This window comes from Callospermophilus lateralis, chromosome 1 (assembly GCF_048772815.1).
Source record: "Callospermophilus lateralis isolate mCalLat2 chromosome 1, mCalLat2.hap1, whole genome shotgun sequence".
In the NCBI taxonomy this organism is placed as follows: domain Eukaryota; kingdom Metazoa; phylum Chordata; class Mammalia; order Rodentia; family Sciuridae; genus Callospermophilus; species Callospermophilus lateralis.
This window is the reverse complement of record NC_135305.1, coordinates 22,567,330-22,586,914: the sequence shown is the minus strand read 5'-3', so window position 1 is coordinate 22,586,914 and position 19,585 is coordinate 22,567,330. Positions and strand designations below refer to the sequence as shown.

General features: G+C 48.7%; 1 protein-coding gene across 1 annotated transcript in view; it reads right to left on the bottom strand.

Annotated features, from left to right (window-relative positions):
* Window positions 1-19,585, bottom strand: part of Podxl (podocalyxin like) — a 73,785-nt gene that overhangs the window by 45,989 nt on the left and 8,211 nt on the right. Inside the window, exon 2 of the mRNA XM_077109930.1 lies at window positions 1,323-1,994. Within this exon, the coding sequence (XP_076966045.1) occupies window positions 1,323-1,994 (672 nt within the window). The remainder of the gene's footprint in view (window positions 1-1,322; window positions 1,995-19,585) is intronic.

Below are 19,585 nucleotides of genomic sequence, written 5' to 3'. Positions count from 1 at the left end.
CCCTCCAGCAACTCCTCAACCCTGAGGGTTGTGCAAATCTGCAGAGACAGCCATCCTAAAAATTCCTCACAATGTGCCCCCTCCTGCAGGGGCATATACCCTACCCGATTGGGAGTGGCCTTCCATTTCAGACCAGGCTAGAGTCCAGAGCCATCCAACCACTGGAAGCCTGCATGATGTGAATGCCAGCCCTCCCGCACCTCCAAGGTTTGCTGAGATGCTGAGGAAACATTGCACTGCCATCTCATTGTCCCTCCACAGAATCTAGTCCCAAACGCCAGCACCTGCAGCAGCAGAGTCCCTTCCCTCTATGGACTGTCACCAAAGTCATCCTGTCCCTAGGGTGGGAGTCTGCTTTCCACTCTTTCTCCCTGCAAACAAGTGCTAAGGTGACAATAATATGAACCCTGCCTTTCTCTTGGACTGAGTCTGTGGCCATTTGCAGGGGCTTTGGGACACCTGCTATGGTTGGGTTTGCAGCCATTGTTGTCTCTCCAAAAGAAAGTAACACTTTGCTTTTAGAAGTAACACAGTGGGGGTGTCCCTGAGATGCAATTCTCTCTTTCATATAAGCCTGTACAATCTCTAAGGTGTATGTAAGAGCAGCTCAATCCTCTTTCAGGAGAGAAGTTCCTGTTTTCACAAAGGGGCTAGAGGGAGTCCCACCACTCTGGCTATGCACTGAGAAGGGGTCTGTTCCTTTGGCAACAGGGTGGCAAGGTCGCATTCAGACCAGTGATTCTGGGACTGTGGAAGGTCCACTTACTCTCCTCTACCAGCTCCAACAAGGGCTCAAGTGGGTCGAGCCTGCACCCCCGAAGAAATCCGTGAGCCAGAAAGCCACCGCCATCGTGGGCCCATACTGGAAGCTTATCACCTGCTTTAGGGACTTCCTCGTGAATCCTTAGCAAGCCGCTTTGCCTAGAATCAACGACTGCCAATTCTGTCCCTTACCCGCTCCAACACAAGAAGGAAGCGTAATCCGACCCTGAGGGTCCCGCGGTAGCGTGGAGCCTCGCTATGCCCAAAGTTTCCCTTCTCTTCCCCGTAAACCCATTCAGCTTCGGGGCTCCCGTTTTGCCACTGCACGCTCCAACGCCCGCTCCAGGAAAGGCTGAGCTAATCCACGCTCAAGGCATCTGAGGCGTTCTGGGTTTGGAGGGGGCGTGGATGTTGCAAGGTCAGGCTCTGCGTGTGGCCCGGGCGCACAGTGGCTGCTCGGGGTCGGACCACGCGGCGCAGCGGGTTTCCCTGTAGCCCTGCCGGACCGGGGGAGTAGGAGCCCTGCACGGGTCTCAGCGGAGCCTGGGCTGGCTACTCACTGTCATTCTGGGAGAGCGACGGCGGCGGCAGGAGAAGCAGCAGAAGCAGCGCGGAAAGCGCCAGCGCGGAGCGCATCGTGCCCTCGCCTCCGGGCCCGAAGCAGGTGGCTGCGGGGTTGGCGCAGGGTCTGTGCGTCTGGAACGTGGGCGCCGCTCTGGAAGGCCTGGCGGTGGCTCCCAAGGCCTGGCGGTGGCCCGGCACTCTGGAGTCGGCGGCCCCTCCTCCCTGCCGCAGAGCCGGGTTGGGGCGCAGAGCCAGCGGTAGAGGAGCAGCGGCGGCTGCGTCCGGGCGGTGTCTGAGCGTTTGCTGCTCCGCCGGCGGCTGCGGCGACTCCCGCCCCGTCCCGTCCGCGCCGGCCTCTGCCCCCTCCCCCAGGAGCGCGCCAGCAAGCCGCAGCGGGGCCGGGCGGGGCGGTGGCTGGGCGGGCGCTGGGCCCCGAACAATGAGCAGAGGAGGAAACTCCGCCCTGGAGCGCAGCGGGAGGGGGAGCGCGGGCGGGCGGCCCCTAGCCAGAGGGTGCGTGTGTGTGCGTGTGCGCGAGCGCGTGGGGGTGGGGGGTGCGGTACTGGCGGGGAGTTCCCGCTGGGCAGCCTGCCCCGACGCTGGGATATCCTGAGCAGTTTTTGGAGGGATCTGATGGGATCTCCCACACCTCCCGGACCCCAGGAAGTCTTCAGCGAGGCAGACCCCCAGCCTTCAGTGTTAGCTAGTGGCCTCGCGTGCTGTGGCACTTGCTGCAGCTACGCCCAGGAAGCGCGTCTTCCACTAGGCAGGTGGAATTCACCTGCAGGCCGGCCCGATCCCGCACGACTTCTGAGCAGATGTGTGGTGCAGGATGCGCACCCGGCAATCTGGATCAATTTATTGCTCAATCTCTCCAAGCCTGTGTTCCTCCCTGTGACATGGGTGATGGTTTTTTAAAAGGCAAAATTTTGGGGGACTAATATATGCCAATCTGTGTTCTAAGTGCTTATATTCGTTAATTCACTTATTCTCACAACAGCCCTATTTTAAGCTTTAATTTGAAGACAGGGAAATTGAGTCAAAAAGAAGCTAAGAAATTTGTTCCGGATCACATAACTGGTAAAGTGGCAGACTACCTACCTCTGACAGTAGTTTGGGGAAATGCTTTGTACGGTACCTGTCATGTAATAATTGCTCGATAAGATTTAAGTCATTCTTGCTGTGTTAAAAAAAAAAAAAAAAAAAAAAAGCAGTAATAGGGGCTGGGGTTGTGACTCAGTGGCAGAGCGCTTGCCTCACAAATGTGAGGCACTGGGTTCGATCCTTAGCACCACATAAAAATAAATAAACAAAATAAAGATATTGTGCCCATGAATAACTAAAAACATTTTGGAAAAAAAAATTTAAAAGCTGTAATAGAGACTTAGGGCTTTGGAGTCAAACCAAACTTGGGCTCAACCCTAAGTGTGCCAACTTATTCTCTTCATCCAAAAACTAGGGATGATAACACCTACCTCCAAGAGACTTAAATATGATAATGCAGGAAAAGCGCTTAGCCTAGGGCCAGGAACACGCAAACCCTCAATGCTAGAAGCAGCTCGTGTTCAACGTGAGGATGAGAGAAATTGGCAAACTCGGGGATAGGGAGTGGGAGTTGGAGAATTCTATTAAGACGAGTTTACCCAGCGAAAGAACAAAGAAGCCACCCGCTCCCTCACCGTCACCCTACCCCACCCAGCTGCATTTAAAAAACAAAAATACTGCTTTTGGGGATGCAAACCCAGTAACCTGCTGCAAAGAAGGCACTACAGTGTCGCCCGGATGAAGAGCTGCAGGGGGAGGGGGGATTAACACTGGAATCGGGGAAGGCGTAAATTTGTCTCACGTGACTCCTGGGTTGCTAATCCGAGTCTCTCTGCCAGATGGGGCCTAGTGGGGGGATTCCCCCACCCCCATCCCAGACCCAGCCGCGTCCTAGGGACTCTGGACTCTGTAAACTACTCAATTCGATGGCGCGCAACCGCTGCCCACAGGGCCCCAGAGTCCATGGATCTACTAAGGACGCGCGGGAGACCCGCCTGGGGTTCGGCGACACTGGGCTTCAAGCTTGGGAAGGGCTGACCGGCTGTTTTCATCAGGAAGTTTCTGCAGGATCGTTCTGGCCCCATTTTCCACGCCACATATGGGAAATATGGGAAAGACAAAGGGTGTTCCCTCTGAATACCCTAGGGTGTGTGTGTGTGTGTGTGTGTGTGTGTTATCTGATGTTTTTTTAGTGTTGTTCCTCTGACATTCGTGCCAACAAAAGGCTCTCTTCTCATCTGAAACCAAACAATACTTTTTTAAAACTAAGATTTAATTTTTTTTTTTTTTAAATCGTATCCTCTCCGACTTAAGCAATGTTTTTACAGTGGTGAATCAACCCTAAAAACTCAGAAACCATCACATTAACTTTGCAAAACTTGGAACATTTAAAATCCACACACTATTTAGGGCTGGTCTCATGACCAGATGAGCAGATATCTGGACTCAGTAAATGAGCTACTTACTCTCCGCATCTGAAGACAACGTTGTCAGAATTGTGCTGGACTGTCCCTGGGGTCACAAAGGCCTCCCAGCTTCCCTACAACAGAGCTTCAGGAAAGAGGCAGTCTGGCTTTAGAGTTCACCTGTGGTCAGTGAGCAGAGCTGTCCCCAGGTAACTGGCTTGTGCCACTGGCCCCATTTAACAGTGTGCTCCAACTAATGAGCTTGCTGGCCCAGAACAAGAATTTGTAGTTGAAGTAAAAAACCCTTTATAGATGCTATTCCACAATCTTTCTGGGATTTGTTGCATTTTGGTTATTTGTATACATGTGTTAACTCCCCTAGTAGACTTAATACTTCTTACGTGGGGTCCTCCTGGTTATCTTTTACTTTCAGATCACCCAGAGCACATCATATATATGATATAGATACTGAATGCAAGTGTGAATGAGAGATGTTACACAGGAACCTATGGCACAAGGCTTTAAATAGTTTTCCATCATCTCTGGCATGCAGTGTTAGAGGTCATGACTCTTGACCACAAGTGTAATTTGGTGATGTTGCTGACCTCATCCCCAAGTGCAGGCCCTGTAAGTCCTGTTGATGATCCTCATCCTGAATAACTTTTGATGCCCCATCCACATCCTTAAAAGTTAAGGGCACACATTTAACCCTCCAGAAGACACTGTACCAACTCCTAACTCACAAGAAGTCAGGGATGCTTTTGCTTTTGTTGTGCTGGGGTTTGAGCACTAGGCAGGTGCGATCACTGAGCTATATTCCCAGCCCTAGGGGATGGTCTTACCTTGGCTTTCTAATCATTGGCATAGGAGTTCTCTGAGGGCCAGAGCAGTGTTTTGTTCGCCTTGGAGTCTAGTGCCCAGCAGGTCACTGACCCCAAGAAGGTGCTTAGTACACAAAAAGCTGAATATATAAAGAAGTATTTGAATTTTATCAACAAGATTGGGCTTTATCTGACTGCTGAGTTATGTGATTCTACCAAGATCAACTTGATCTGGGCACCTCGCCCCACATCATGCCCTATGTCATTATTATTCAGGCACATCTACCGTCACAGTCAGAGTGTGCCAAGTCTGAGCACCACACTGAGAATGCAAACACCGTAGCCTCCACCTCTAGGGAGAAGCAACACCTGTACACAGACATGGCTAGCTTTTGGTGGGGGCTGTGATCCCTGGTGCAGGCAGACACACAGGCAGCAGAAAGCAAGACCACCCATCAGCAAAGGCTCCTGGAGGAGGGACATGAGTCTCTGAGGAAGATGAGGACTTCACCAAGGGAAGAGAGAATGAATGGGAAGGCATCCAGGCAAGTGGAGCCACAGGGAAAAGCAAAGAGTTGAGATCAGCAGAGATTTTTTTCCTAATCCAAGCACAGGTGGTGTGAGATCAATAGGAAATGAGCCTGGAGAGGTGCATGGAGGCAGGATCTTGAAGACCAGAATCCCTGAAGAGTTGTAAAGAGGGAGGGGCAAAGCCCGCTTTCCACGTGATCAAGATCATTCTAGTTGCAGTGGAGTTCGGGACCAGAGAATGGAGGTGAGCAAGGGCGGCAGTCCTGAAGGCCCTGAAGTTGGGCAGTGGTGGCAGAAGAGAAGGGGCTGATGTGAGAGGTATCTGGAGGGCAGAAGGATGTGCACGGTGGGCACAGTGTGTGAGGTGTGTTGAGGCAGACAGGCGCTGCAGGGATCCAGGCTTCCAGTAGGGGTGGCTGGGGGGATCATCTGAGTGCCGGGGTTGGGTGTGAGAGGGAATGGCATTAACTGAGACAGAGATGAGGAAAAGAAACATGGAGAACATGATGAGTCCAACTTCAAACGTGTTGACACTGAGGCCTTGTGGCACACTCAGGGGCCCGGTCTAGACGATAGCAGGAGCAAAAGAGGTGCACCGTGGAGATGGAATCACAGGGTTGAAACGAAAGAAGCCTGAGCCTGGCTCAGCCCCCATGGTCCACTCCAGCCTGCTCCCTAGACTCTCTGAGCCCAGGGCCATCTTCCCTTTGCTGTGCTCATGCAGAGGAATGAAACAGCCTGCCTTTAGCTGCTTTCACCCTGGATGCTGACCAGGCCAGAGCCCGCACCCACGTGGTGCTGAGTCGAGCTTCACCTGTACCCTGGGCAGGATGGCAACACCTCACTTCTTCACTTGATGGAATTCTTATAAATCCAGAAAGGGAAATGTGTTACCATTACCTGGTTATACAGACGAGGAAGGGAAAACCTTACTTCCCTGGCATGCACCCAAAGGTGGATGTGACTTTGTCATGTGGCTTCCTCCTTGGATGTTGATGTGGGGATGCTGCATCTTCAGACAAGCTCGGAGCACCTGGAGGACAGAGCTGTGTCCCGCTGCCCTCTGAACTCTGGCGGTGCCTGGTGCTTGAACTTGCACCTCTCTCCTCTCCTGCCTTCCCTTCACCTGCCACCAACCCACCAGAGTGTTGGCCTCAGATTCAGAAGTGACCATATTCATTACCTGATCAAACTCTTCAACTTTCCTCTTGCCCAGATTCCCTAAAGTGGTACTCAAGGCCTTCCAAGTTCTAGCCCCAATTAACCTTTCCCTCTTCCCTCCCATTGCCTGGTAGGGGGCCTTTGAGTCTCAACTCTGATCTTTGAGATTTACTCTCAAGTCTTTGCGGATGCCAGTCCATTCAAAGGCTCAGTTATGGTGTAGCCAGTTCTGATCTGGCCTCTGCCTCTCAGGCCAGAAATAACCATTTCCTACCTGAGTAACCCTTGCCTTTTATTAGTGACTTAATCCACTGTCTGACTTCACATGTTTTGTTACAGACTTCTAGTTCTTCCTTTGAAGGCAAGAACCTCACTTACTTACTTTATTTATTTATTTGATACTAGGGATTAAACCCAGAGGCTCTTTACCACTGAGCTACATTCCCAGTCTGTTTTTTATTTTATTTTTTCTTTTTAAGACAGGGTTTACTGGTGCTGGGGTTGTGGCTCAGCAGTAGAGCACTTGCCTCCCATGTGCGAGGCCCTGGGTTCGATCCTTAGCACCACATAAAAATAAATAAATAAATAAAGGTATTGCATCCAACTACAACTAAAAAATAAATATTCAAAACAAAACAAAACAAAGGATAGGGTTTACTAAGTTGCTTAAGGCTTCACTAAGTTACTGAGGCTAGCCTCAAATTTGTGATCTTCCTGCCTCAGCCTCCCAAGTCACTGGAATTACAGGCCTGCACCAATGCATCCTGCAGAATCTCACTTGATTTCATGTGCATTTAATACTTAACACAGCATCTGGTACATAAGTTCTGGATAGTTAAATACTTGTGACTTTGTCCATTTTCTGTTGCTACATCTGAATCCCTGAGACTGGGTAACTTATAAAGGATACAATTTTATCTAGCTCCTAGTTTTGGAGGCTGGAATGTTTCAGAGCAAAGGTGCTGGCATCTTCTGGGCTTCTGTTGAAGGCCTCTTGCTGCACCATTGCATGGCAGAGGGCATCACAGGGCACACGGAGCAGGCATTCTAGAGAGAGCTCAACTTGACAACAAGACAACTCATTCATCCATTCATGATGGCAGGGCCCTCCTGACTAATCACCTCCCAGAGTCTCATCTCTCAACACTGGGGATATGCTGCATTGGGGATTAAGTTTCCATCCATGAATTTTGGGGAAACGTTTTAACCATGGCACGCACCAGGGTCTGGTCCCCAACCCTGCAAAAATGAATAAATAAATAAGTAGTTGTGTTTCTAGTCTCTGCTCAGCTATCCACTTGGCTTCAGGAAACTCTTTTAAGTGTTCACTCCTTATTAATCACATTGTGAATAATAGCTGGGGTTTATTGATCCTCTCCGTGGGTGCCAGCACCAAGCCAGATGAAAACACAGCCCCGTTTAATCTTCACAACAGTTCCATGAAGTAGGTGCTATCATTAATCCTGATTTACTGATAGGGCATTGAGGCTCTCGTGGGAAAGTGCCTGAGATCACCCAGTGGAGTCAGGATTCACCCCCTCCAGCCTGACTTCTAAGCCACTCCCATTCAAAGAGTGAATGAAAGTGTTGTAACTGCACACTGATGTTCATTGTACCACTGTTTGGCTACTGTGTCTCATAAACAGTTAAAAGATGAAATGTCTACCCCTGGGAGCAGACAATATAGGATGCAGATGAAGCCGACTTTGAGTGCTTCCTTGATACAAGGAAGTGATTGGTTGACCCACACCCCTCCCTTGTACACAGTCACACCAGCCCTACCCTGTATCCCCAACAAAACCCACCCAACCCAAATAAAAGTGGACATGGCTCAGTCTCACAGTTGGCAGCTACTTAACCTGCTTCATACAATGCACAGGAGACCATGCCTTGAATCCAAGTTAGAAAGTGCAAAACATTGGCTTTGAATCACAGGACCCTTCACAGATACAGACTATTTCCTTCACCAGTAAAAATCAGAAATTGCTTCCGGCTGGGGCTGGGGCTCAGTGGTACGGCGCTCGCCTAGCATGTGTGAGGCACTGGGTTCAATCCTCAGCACCACATATAAATAAATAAACAAAATAAAGGTATTGTGTCCGACTACAACTAAAAAACTATTTTTTAAAAAAATCAGAAATTGCCACAGCACCCCCATGTCTTCATGCTATCATTCGCCTTTCCAGGGGTTTTCTAAACTGTCTTACTTGGTTGGTAATTGTTAAAGATTTGTATTCACCTTCCTGGTGGTTTGGTGAACAACAAACACCCAGGTTTTAGGTAGCCCCATTATTACTTCCGTCTTGGGGTACATTTTCCATTGGGGAAGCTTTGGGTACGTGGGGAAAGTCAGTAAGTAGTTCAGGTGTTCTTCCTGCCTTCAGAATGAGTACCACCCAGCAGCCCTGCCAGGAGCCCCAGGGGACAGGGCTGCAGACCCTCAAAGGTAAACACACTGGCCAGATAGGGACAATTAACAGCAACTGGAGGTTCAGATTTAGCAGGGGACGTTCCCATGACTTCATGAACCTCTGAAGCATTGTTCCTCCCCATGTCACAGGGGCATTTTGATAACAATTGCACTCCAGAGGCACACAGCTGAGTGGTGGGAGCTGCCTCTCTTCACCAGAAAGACTCAGGGACACAGCTGGGAGAGGCCAGCCTTTAGCAGTGTGGGGGTGGGGTGGGATGGGGCAAGGGGGTTGGGAACTCCCTGATTTTTGCAGAGATCAAGTAGGAACTATAGAATTCTCAAACTGGAAAGAATCCTGACAGTTGTATAGCTTAGGAATTTGAACAAAATCACTGATTGGGCTGGAGCTGGAGCTCAGTGGTAAAGTGCTTACCTAGCACGTGCAAGCCCCTGAATTGGATGCAAAGAAAGAAAGAAAGATCACGGACTTAGAGAAGCCTATAGCTTAAGGGGTCTCCCAGGACAGCCCCTTCTCTTCCTTCAGAGCGTGACTGATGCGTGCATTTCTGGATCTATCTCTCTGTATGTGCAATAGGGTCCTCCCTACTGCACTCAAAACATAAGGTCACTGCCATGTCTGTGTTCCTGCCTCCATCCCGACCACAGTGCCTGGCTTTAGTATGTGCTCAGGAAATACTGGTTGGAAAAATGGAACAATCTCCAGAGATAATTTAAGAAGGAAAAAAATTGTGTTTTGAATTGCCCGGCTTGGTAGTGCATGCCTGTAATCCCAGCAGCTTGGGAGGCTGAGTCAGGAGGATCACAAGTTCAAAGCCAGCCTCAGCAAAAGTGAGGTGCTAAGCAACTTTATTTAGAGACTCTGTAAATAAAATACAAAATAGGGGGCTGGGGATGTGGCTCAAGCAGTAGCGTGCTCGCCTGGCATGCGTGCGGCCCGGGTTCGATCCTCAGCACCACACACAAAGAAAGATGTGTGTATGCCAAAAACTAAAAGAAAAATAAATAAATATTTAAAAATTCTCTCTCTCTCACTTTCTTTCTCTCTCACTCACTTTTTCTTTAAAAAAAAAAAAATAGGCTGGGGATTGTGGCTCAGTGGTGGAGTGTCCCTGAGTTCAATCCCTAGTACCCCCCAACCAATTGCGTTTTTGGCTGGCAGTGTAGCTCAGTGGTAAAGCACTTGCCTGGCATGCACAATGCCCTGGGTACTGTCTCAAGCATTGCAGAGAAAAAAAAAAAAAAAAAAAGGTTGTGTTTTTACTCTGCTCCACAATCTGCCTGCTTATGATAGCAGGAACTCTTCAAGTGTTAGTTCCCTATCTGTGAAAGGGGGAAAGAGTATCTGTCCTAACTCCTTTTGAAACACAAGACCAAACTCTGAAGGTAAAACTATTGAAGCATTTGAAAAACCCAACTCTCTCTTTGCAGCTATCAGATTTGTTCATATGACGGTCACTATTTCATTGCAATCTCTTGTGGACTCGATGCAGGTAGCTCTCTAATACTGACCAGAGCAAAGCATTCCAACTCCAAGGATGGACACTGCCTCTTACAGCCCAGAGCTCCTCAAGATGCTGTTCTTTCAACTTTCAGACCTTGGGGGAGGGAGGGTTTATAGGCACCTTCTCCACGCTCTTTGCTCTGAGCCTTTTACCCATGACACCCTAGACAGAGAGGGTAATGGGTATAGGAGGACGAAAGGACTGAGATGCAGGGTCTGTTCCTCTCCCTGTTTCCTTGGGAAGCAAGCACTCTTTCACCTCTTGGGAGGGATCTAAGCTCTTCCAAGGAGTTCTTACACCCAAGTTCTTCTGTTCAGGCTGCAAATTTACCAGGTAAAATAGTTCAGACTCTTTAGAAGTAACCCTGGGTCCCATGCTAATTAAGATATCTCCTTGCACCTCCCCTCCCCCGCTCCCCTTCATCATCTGGTGACAGAAGGGGCCTTGGCTTTTCTAACAGCAACTGACTACTACAGGATCAAGACTGTCCTGTCTGTGCTACTGTTGATATGCTGCCCCAGCCTGTTGCTTTATACCTAGAAATAAGGCTCCAGGCTTCCTCCTTCTGCCCAGCACCCTGGACATTCCCAGTCCCCAGGACTTCGCCATGTGGACCACCCCTGAGCTCAGCTTCCTTGCGTGACCCACCAGCATTTTCCTCCCTTCTTTTCTTTACATTTCTTCCCTCTCTTCCTCCGTCTCTCTCCTTCCTTCCTTCCTTCTTTCTTTCTAGATGGGGTCTTGCCAAAAATCCACCCAAGGCAGTGAGGTTTCACTTGGACGCTGTAGCATATTAACACACTGAGTGCATGGGATGGACCTAAGTCAAGGTGACAGCCTTCTTTTTTTGGGGTATGTGTGTGTGCTGGGGATTGAACTCAGGGGCACTCCACCACTGAGCCACATCCCCAGCCCTATTTTGTGTTTTATTTAGAGACAGGTTTTCACTGAGGTGTTTAGTGCCTCGCTGTTGCTGAGGCTGGCTTTAAACTGGCGATCCTCCTGCCTCAGCCTTCAGAGCCACTAGGATCACAGGTCAGCTTTCTTTGGAGTGACAGAAGAAGAGCATACCCAAGCTTTTGCCAGAACTATTCCCTGTTTCTTTCCATCTTCCCTTCCTTCCCTCTCTTTCTTTCTTTTCTACAGTACTGGGACTTGAACCCAGGGCCTTGATTATGGGAGACAAGCACTCTGCCGCTGAGCTACATCCCCAGCCCTTCACGGTACTGCTGGGGCTACAGAAAGTTTGCCAGCCTGGAGTTGTCTGTGAAATTTCTACCCTTGGACTCAATCCTCGCAGATGGTTTTTTTTTTTTTTTTCCCAATGGATCAGGTGACAATCTATGATCTAATAATGACTACCGTTTGCTGTGCATTCACTTTGTGCTGGGTCCTCACTGAATTGCAACACACTTATTATCTCATTTAATTTTCACAACAAACCTATGAGGAAGTAACTATTGTCTTCCTAACTTACAGATAAGAAAGCCAAATCCTATCCGGTTAAATAATGTGCCCCAAGTCACCCAGGGAGAGGCAGAGTTAGCCTTCAAAAGCCACACAGTCAACAGCCCACTCTGAAGCATGCTGCCATGGCTGCTTGAAGAGCTGTGCCCTTCAGGTGGAAGTCCTTTCTCCCTGGGCACCCTCTGTGTTTTTGAAGGCTGGCTTAAAAGTGCCCCAATTGCAAAGCCAGTAGTCTGCATTTTCCCGCCCTGTGGAGCTCTGTTCATATCACCTCAGGTTCCTGCCGAGCTCTGATAAATGGTGGCAACCACACTGATGCCCCTTCTCCTGAAGTAGAGGATGCTTCTGCTTTATGCCCATGGCTGGCTCCCCAGCTCTCAGAAGCAGCTGCATGAATGTTTGCTGATTGAAATCACGGCGAACACTAAGGCGCTGGATTTAGCCACAGGCAGTTCTGGGGACCAGAATGAGCTTCATGCATAGTTGGGAGGATAGAGTGAAGGAAAAGCACGATATAAGGCTTTTTTAGACGTTTAAGATCTAACTGGGAAATTACATATGCATGACTTAAAGCGCAACAAAACCTAAACCAAACAAAACCGAAACTACGTAATTCTAAGGGCAAAAATATGCATATCTAGATGTTAACTAGGGAGGAAGAGCAACTTCAAACAAATTTTGGAATAGATAGTAAGTCACCTCATTCAAAAAGTACAAGTAATACAGGTGCAGTGGTGCATACCTGTAATCCCAGCAACATGGGAGGCAGAGGCAGAAGGATTGGAAGTTCGAGGCTAGCCTCGGCAACTTAGTGAGACCCTGTCTCAAAATAAAACATAAAAAGGGCTGGGCACATAGCTCAGTGGTAGAGCTCCCCTGGGTTCAAACCCACTGCAAAAAGCAAAGTATAATGACTGATCTCCTTCTTATCATATCCCTTAGCCACTCATTCCCCACCCCATAGACGACTAATATTCTTAGTGTTTTTTGTATCCAGATACTCTATGCATAAGCCTACACACACACACTCACACACACACACACACACACACGTATATATATACAAAATATTTATATATTTTTTATGTGTGGACTCTGGATGAGGATATTCAATAATATAACAGCCCATCAATTAAAATCTACTATTTAATGAGCTTGTCATGTGCACAGTATGTGTTAGGAATTGGGCCCCCAAGATGGATATCTCAGAAAGCTGGAGCCCTCTCTGCAAGGCGCTCTGTTCAGGATGCATTGAGACAGGTCCATTTTGGTCTTTAGCTGGGGATGCCTGGGATCCGGTGGAGAATAGGGAAGGAAGAGAGAGGGGGGGGGTGAAAAGTAATTTTTTTAAGAATTAATTGCTCTTTGGGCTGGGGATCCAGCTCAGTTGGTAGGGTGCTTGCCCTGCATGCACAAGGCCCTGGGTTCAATCCCCAGCACCCCCCACACACACACACACAAGAATTAACGGCTCTTCTCCATTTCCTGCCCTGGAAACTAATCAGAAAGTAAGTCGTTGTAAAGCAGATCATATTGTCTCCATAAAAATAATGCTGTAGTTGGAGCTTTCATTCTGAAATAAGAGCTTGACATCAAAATATCCAGGTGTGACGGGAGAGCTATAAGGGCAAAGAACCATAAGCCTTCACAATCACTTAAAATAATAAACATATGCTCTGAAGCTCTTAAAAATGTACAAATCACACTGATCACCGTGGAAAAGGCACATATGAACCATAAAATGAATATGTAGCACAGCATTGCTGTCTCGTAAATGTTCCCTGATATATCACTTATGATAATCATTAATTAAAAGATTCATTAACAGTAATTCTTTCTGCCCTCCATATACTTTAGAAAGGCTTTTTTAAATATATGATAATTTGAAGATATTTTGAGATAATGATTGCAGAGGCCTTTTTTTCTTTGTCCTGGGGACCAGAACCCAGGGCCTCCTGCATGCTCGGAGAGGGCTCTTCCACTGAGCTACATCCCTGGCCCCTGGAGGCAATTTTGACTTAATAATTTCACAAAAATTGATAGACATTAGGAGCCCAAAGCTCATTAAGAACTTATTCCAGGAAGAAAGAAAGAAGAAAGAAAAAAAAAAAAACCTCTAAAATTGTGAGGGGCAGGTGAGGTGTGGTTCCGTGGTAGAGCCTATGCTTAGTATGTGGGGGACCTGGGTTCAATCCCAGCACCACAACCCAAACCATCAAACAAACAGACTTATCCAAGAAAGTTTGGGGTCTGGAGTTGTAGCTCAGTGATAGAGCACTTGCCTAGCACGTGTGAGGCCCTGGGTTCCAACCCCGTCACCATCCTTCAAGAATCCTTCAAGACAGAGGGCAGTGCCATGTGACCATACTGAGTCACTCAAGGGAAGATGGCCGTGCGGAAACGAAGGCAGAGATTGGAGCACTAGGTCGACAAACCAATGAATGCCAAGGATTGCTGGCCACCACAGCCAGAGAGAGGCACCCAACAGATTCTCCCTGAGTCCCAAGAAAAACTCCACATGGCCCACAGCCTGATTTCAGATTTCCAGCCTCCAGACCTGGGAGACCATCAGTTTCTATTGTTGAAAGCCACCCAGAGTGGGGCATGGTGACACACACCTGTAAACCCAGCAATTTAGGAGGCTGAGGCAGGAGGATCCAGAGTTCAAAGCCAGTCTCAGCAATTTAGTGAGGCCCTAAGCAAAAAAGTGAGACCCTGTCTCAAAATATAACATAAAAAGGGCTGGGGATGGGGCTGAGGTTGAGGCTCAGTGGTAGAGCACTCGCTCAGCAATGGGAGGCCCTGGGTTAGATCCTCAGCCCTGCATCTAAATAAATAAATAAATAAAGGTATTTATTATTTAAATATATAAAGGTGTTTATTTAAATAAATTAAAAATATATTAAAGAAATAAAGATATTAAAAAGGGGGTGGGGCTGGGGATGTGGCTCAGTGGTTAAGTGGACCTAAGTTCAATCCCCAATACCAACAAAACAGAACAAGCCACCCAGTGTGAGCAGCCCTGGCACACAGCTCTTGGATTGGGATCAGGGTAGGGTCTGCCTCCAGGGCCCACTCAAATGTCACTTGAAGTAGAAGGGCCAGGCAGAACAGGCAGGAGCTATCCGAGGCTTCTCAGAGGAGGAAGGTTTTGAGCTGGATCTCGGTGATTAAGTAGGAGTTTGCCAGGGCAGAGGGGTGCGTGGAAGGGCACGTGGGCAGTAGGATCAGCATGCGTGAGGTGTGAGCTGTGCATAAGAGACTCAAAGAGAGGACAGCAGGTTTGTGTTGCTGGTGGAGTTGAGAACGGTTTAGGCCCCAGAAAGAATTCCTTCCAGAGCAAGGACTGACTCCACTTCCCTTCACCCTTTACTACTGCCTAGGGACAGGACAGACAGAGGTCCGTTCTCGATTGCCTGCCCAAGTGCCACCAGTCTCCTCTGACTGCTATTCTACCCTCGCAGTCTCTGCTGTCCCCATTCCATGACTGACCCCTGTGGTCCTCAGACCTCAGCCTAACGCTCACCTCCTTGGAGAGGCCTCCAAGGAGGACATTGACGGAGTCCCCCATGCATCCTGGGACAGAGTGTCAGGCTCTGTTCTCATGGTAGCATTTTACTGCCTGAAGCTATCTGGTTATAATTTATACACTCTGTTATCTGCCCCTCTCGCTCCCATGTAAACTTAAGTGCTAGCTATGGTGGCCAGGGATGAAGTATGGCTTGTCCTCAGAATTGAGGGTAAGGTTTGGGACTCAGGAATGGTTGAAGATTGGTTGAATGAATTTTCCACCAGGAAGAGCAAGTTTGAAAGTAGAAAACATAGCCCAGGAGGTCCCTTGGCTGAAGGGTTCATGCAGCCCCCTGATGCACCTTCAGGCCTGAGAGGGCCTAGATCAAAACACTCGGAGACTCCAGGTGTGGCTCTGTGCATAAGCTGGGGCCCTGCCAGTTTGCAAACTCGGCCTTGCTTATCAGAGGGAGGCCTTCGCCTGCTCAGGCAGCTCAGGCAGCTCAGGCAGCAGATTCTTCCTAAGGGACAAAAGAACCAGGCACTTCATTGATGTCCTAGAACAGGCCCAGGACAGAGCGGATTCAGAGCTGAGGCCAGACAGGATCTGTTTCCAAGGCCGTCCTCTGGGCTAGCTCCTGTAGGAAGGGGACTGCATCATGGAGAAAACAGGAACAAAGAGATGCCTCTGTGACCAGGCTGCAGTAGCTGGACGTGGTCGGCAAGTAGCCCTGCAGATATTGACATCAACAGCACCCAGTGGGGCCATCGTTGCAGGGGCCTGAGGGGCCATGGCACACCGTTAGGTGGCCTGCCCAGAACATGGTGCCTCTAGAGGTGTCAGCTGGGGCTAGAACCCAGAGACGGGCAGGAGGTTGGTGAGTGGCTCACAGGTGTTGGGTGTGGCCCTGCGACTCAGGGAGGGAGGGAAATACAGTCCAGGCTAGTCTTTGGACTGGGTTTGTTTGGTGCCTTCTGCTATTAAATGATGCTTCCTGAACCTTGAGTGTGAGGCACTTCCTGACCCTTCCATAGGTCAGTGACAGGCCAGAAAGGAAGCCAATGGACCTAAAGCTGGGAAGGATCCCTCAGCGACTTGGTGAGAGTGGACAGTTTGCCTGACCCTTCCAGTGGCACCACGGAGGGAGAGTCTGGCTCGCTGTGTCAGTCCCTCCCTCCCAGGAGCCTGCAGTCTATTTGGGGAAGCAGAACACAAAGCATGTTGCAGGCTGAGACGGGTCGATTGCTGTGACATCCAGAGCCCCATGGGGAAGGAGTCTGGAAGCATCTTAGGCATCTGCACTGAGCAGACAGAGTAATTTAGCCAGTGGCTAGGTCTTCTTGTTCAGAAGTAAGTGTGACCTTGAGGGCACTTTTGGAGAAAGAGCTAAGCGTGACAGACATTATTATGTGTCTGATGTGTCATATAAATCAAGTCACTTAATTCTTAGACTAACGGCTATGCAAATAATGACACAATGCTTAAAGAGCTGTCCCGACCTGCTGCACTGGCTCATGGGACTAACACCGGGACCAGGGGAATGAAGCAGATCTGTCCTGTGAGGACAAGCACCATTTGTGGCTTTCCGCTTCTTTCATCACTGACTCCTCAGGGCCTAACCGAGTAATCAGTGAACACCCAAGGCATCGCGGTATGGAGTAAAAACATCTGTAACTCGAGTGAAAGCCTGCTCAGCTATCATGGTGTAAGTCGCGAGAGCCCGCGCACATGCACGAACTCACTTGATCTTCACATTGACCTTGAGACCTGGTGGTTGTGGCTGGGTTGTTTTTGTTGAAGTTGTTTTCAGTCTCCTTTTTTACAATGAAGGGAACTGACAAGAAGCTCACAGAGTTTAAATATCCCCAAGGTCAACAGTTGAAGGCTGGGGCTGGGGTGAAGTTCAGGGTGGAAGCGCATGCCCAGCGTGAAGAAGGGCCTGGGTTCCATCCCCAGCATCACAAAACACAAATGAAAACACACAAGTTTAGGCTGCCAGAGCTCATGTGTCACGGTTTTAAATGTGGTGTCCCCCAAAAGCTCATCTGTGAGACAATGAGAAGGTTCAGAGGGGAAATTATTAGGTAGGGAGAGCCTTAAACTAATCAGTGGATTAATGCCTTTTGGGATTAACTGAGCTGTAACTGAAGTGGCAGCGAGTGGCCAGAGAAGGTGGGAATTGGGAGCGTGGCTTTGGATATGCATTTTGTATCTGGCAAGTTTCTCTCTGCTTTCTGAACATGATGTGAGCTGCTTCCCACCACCACACTCTTCCGCCATGATGTTCTGCCTCACCTTGAGCCCGGAGAAATAGAGTCCGCTGTCTATGGATTGATACCTCTGAACCCATGAGCCCCTAAATAAACCTTTCCTCCTTTACAGTTGTTCTGGTCAGATCCTTTTAGTCACAGCAGTGAAATAAATAGCTGACTAAAACATCATGGCCCAGGGCAAGTCTCTAATACCATATCCCAGGTTTTCCCCAGGCAATATGTGACCTGAAATCCACCACAATCTCCCTTCTTCTTCTTCTTCTTCTTCTTCTTCTTTTTTTTTTTTTTTGCATCAGGGATTGAACCCAAGAATTCTTTTTTTTTTCTTTTTAACTTTATTTATATTATTTTTTAGTTGTAGTTGGCCACAATGCCTTTATTTCATTTATTTATTTTTAGGTGGTGCTGAGGAGCAAAGCCTGGACCCTCACGTGTGCTAGGCAAATGCTCTACCACTGAGCCACCCCAACCTCTGAACCCAGGAATTCTTAACCACTGAGCCACAACCCTAGCTGCCCCACATTTTCGGAAGGGTACCAGGGATTGAACTCAGGATCACTTGGCCACTGAACCACATCCTCAGCCCTACCTTATATATTTTTATTTAGAGTCAGGATTTCACTGAGTTACTTAGTGCCTTGCTTTTGCTGAAGCTCGCTTTGAACTCACAATCCTCCTGCCTCAGCCTCCAGAGCCGCTGGGATTATAGGCATGCGCCACCACACCTGGCTCCCCAGTCCTTTTTATGTTTTGAGACAGGGTCTCCCTAAATTGCTAAGGCTGGCTTTGAACTTGTGATCCTGCCTCAGCCTCCTGAGCTTCTGGGATTACAGGCGTGCGCCACCACACCTGGTTTCAAACCCCCTTATTCTAATGAGGAAGCTCAGGTCTTCCTTGGGACCCTGTGCTTCTGCTTTCCTGCCTCCTCACCTGCCGCCCCCCCACCCCAACTCAAAGAAAACTCTGTCCTCGCCCCTTTGGAAACGGATGGCCCCCAACACCAACTCTCCCCTTCTGGCTTCCCGCAGCCTCTCCAGTAGAGAGTTGGATGCACTGAGAAAAGCTTTGGGATGAAACCTGCATCCTGGATGGAAACCCAGCCCTACCAGGCCCTCCAAGTGCGGGCAATACCGTCTCAGCTTCGGGGAGCTGGTTAAGTGAAACAGGACAGTCATGGGTCACCTAATGGCAGGGACACGTTCTAAGAAACACATGCTTAAGGCAACTTCATCATAGAAGTGACCTATAGAAATCTAGATGATTCCTGCGCAATTAGGAGATACAGTAAGCACAAGATGTGGGAGACTGGATGGGGTTGTGGCTCAGTGGTGAAGTGCTCGCCTGGCATGCGGGAGGCACTGGGTTCGATTCTCAGCACCACATGAAAATAAAATAAAGATATTGTATTCACCTGTAACTCATAAATAAATAAGTAAATGTGTGGGAGGCTGCTTTAGGCATAAGAGCATACCATTTGACAGTAATTTTATTTTTATAAGTAGAGGGATTGGCTCTAAAATAACAATAAAAAGTATAGTATAGGCTGGGCATGTGGCTCCGCAGCAGAGCGCTTGCCTGGCCCAGGTTCCATCCCCAGCAGCAACAACAGCAAAAGCATAATACAGTAAATACGCAGCCAGACGCCCAGACATGTGCTGTGGTTATCAAGTGTTCCGCACTATCCATAATTGTCTGTGCTGTATTTTTATGTGACTGGTGGCTCAGTAGGTTGTTTACAGTAGCATCCCCATGAACACATGCATAATGAATGCCTTGTGCTGTCGTGGTCCTTGGCCTACATCCCTAGGCAATGGAATTTCAAAGGGACCATCATGGAATACCCAGCTTATCATTGTGTGAATTTCTAAGTTGGTGCAAATGTTAGTTATCCTCCTCTTCTGAGCATTTTCCCCCTGGAATGCCTCTGTGTGGCTTCTCAAAAGGTCTTGGACTTCCAAGTTGTACTCTGAGGATAGGTGACGTGTAATTAACACTTCATCCCTTTCCTCCAGGGTTGGAGCCCCCATAGGGTAGGAGGCAGGTTGGGAGGACAGGAGGGTCACTATGTTTTAGAGGAAGAATGGGGAGGAGAGGGATTTTGTTAAATGG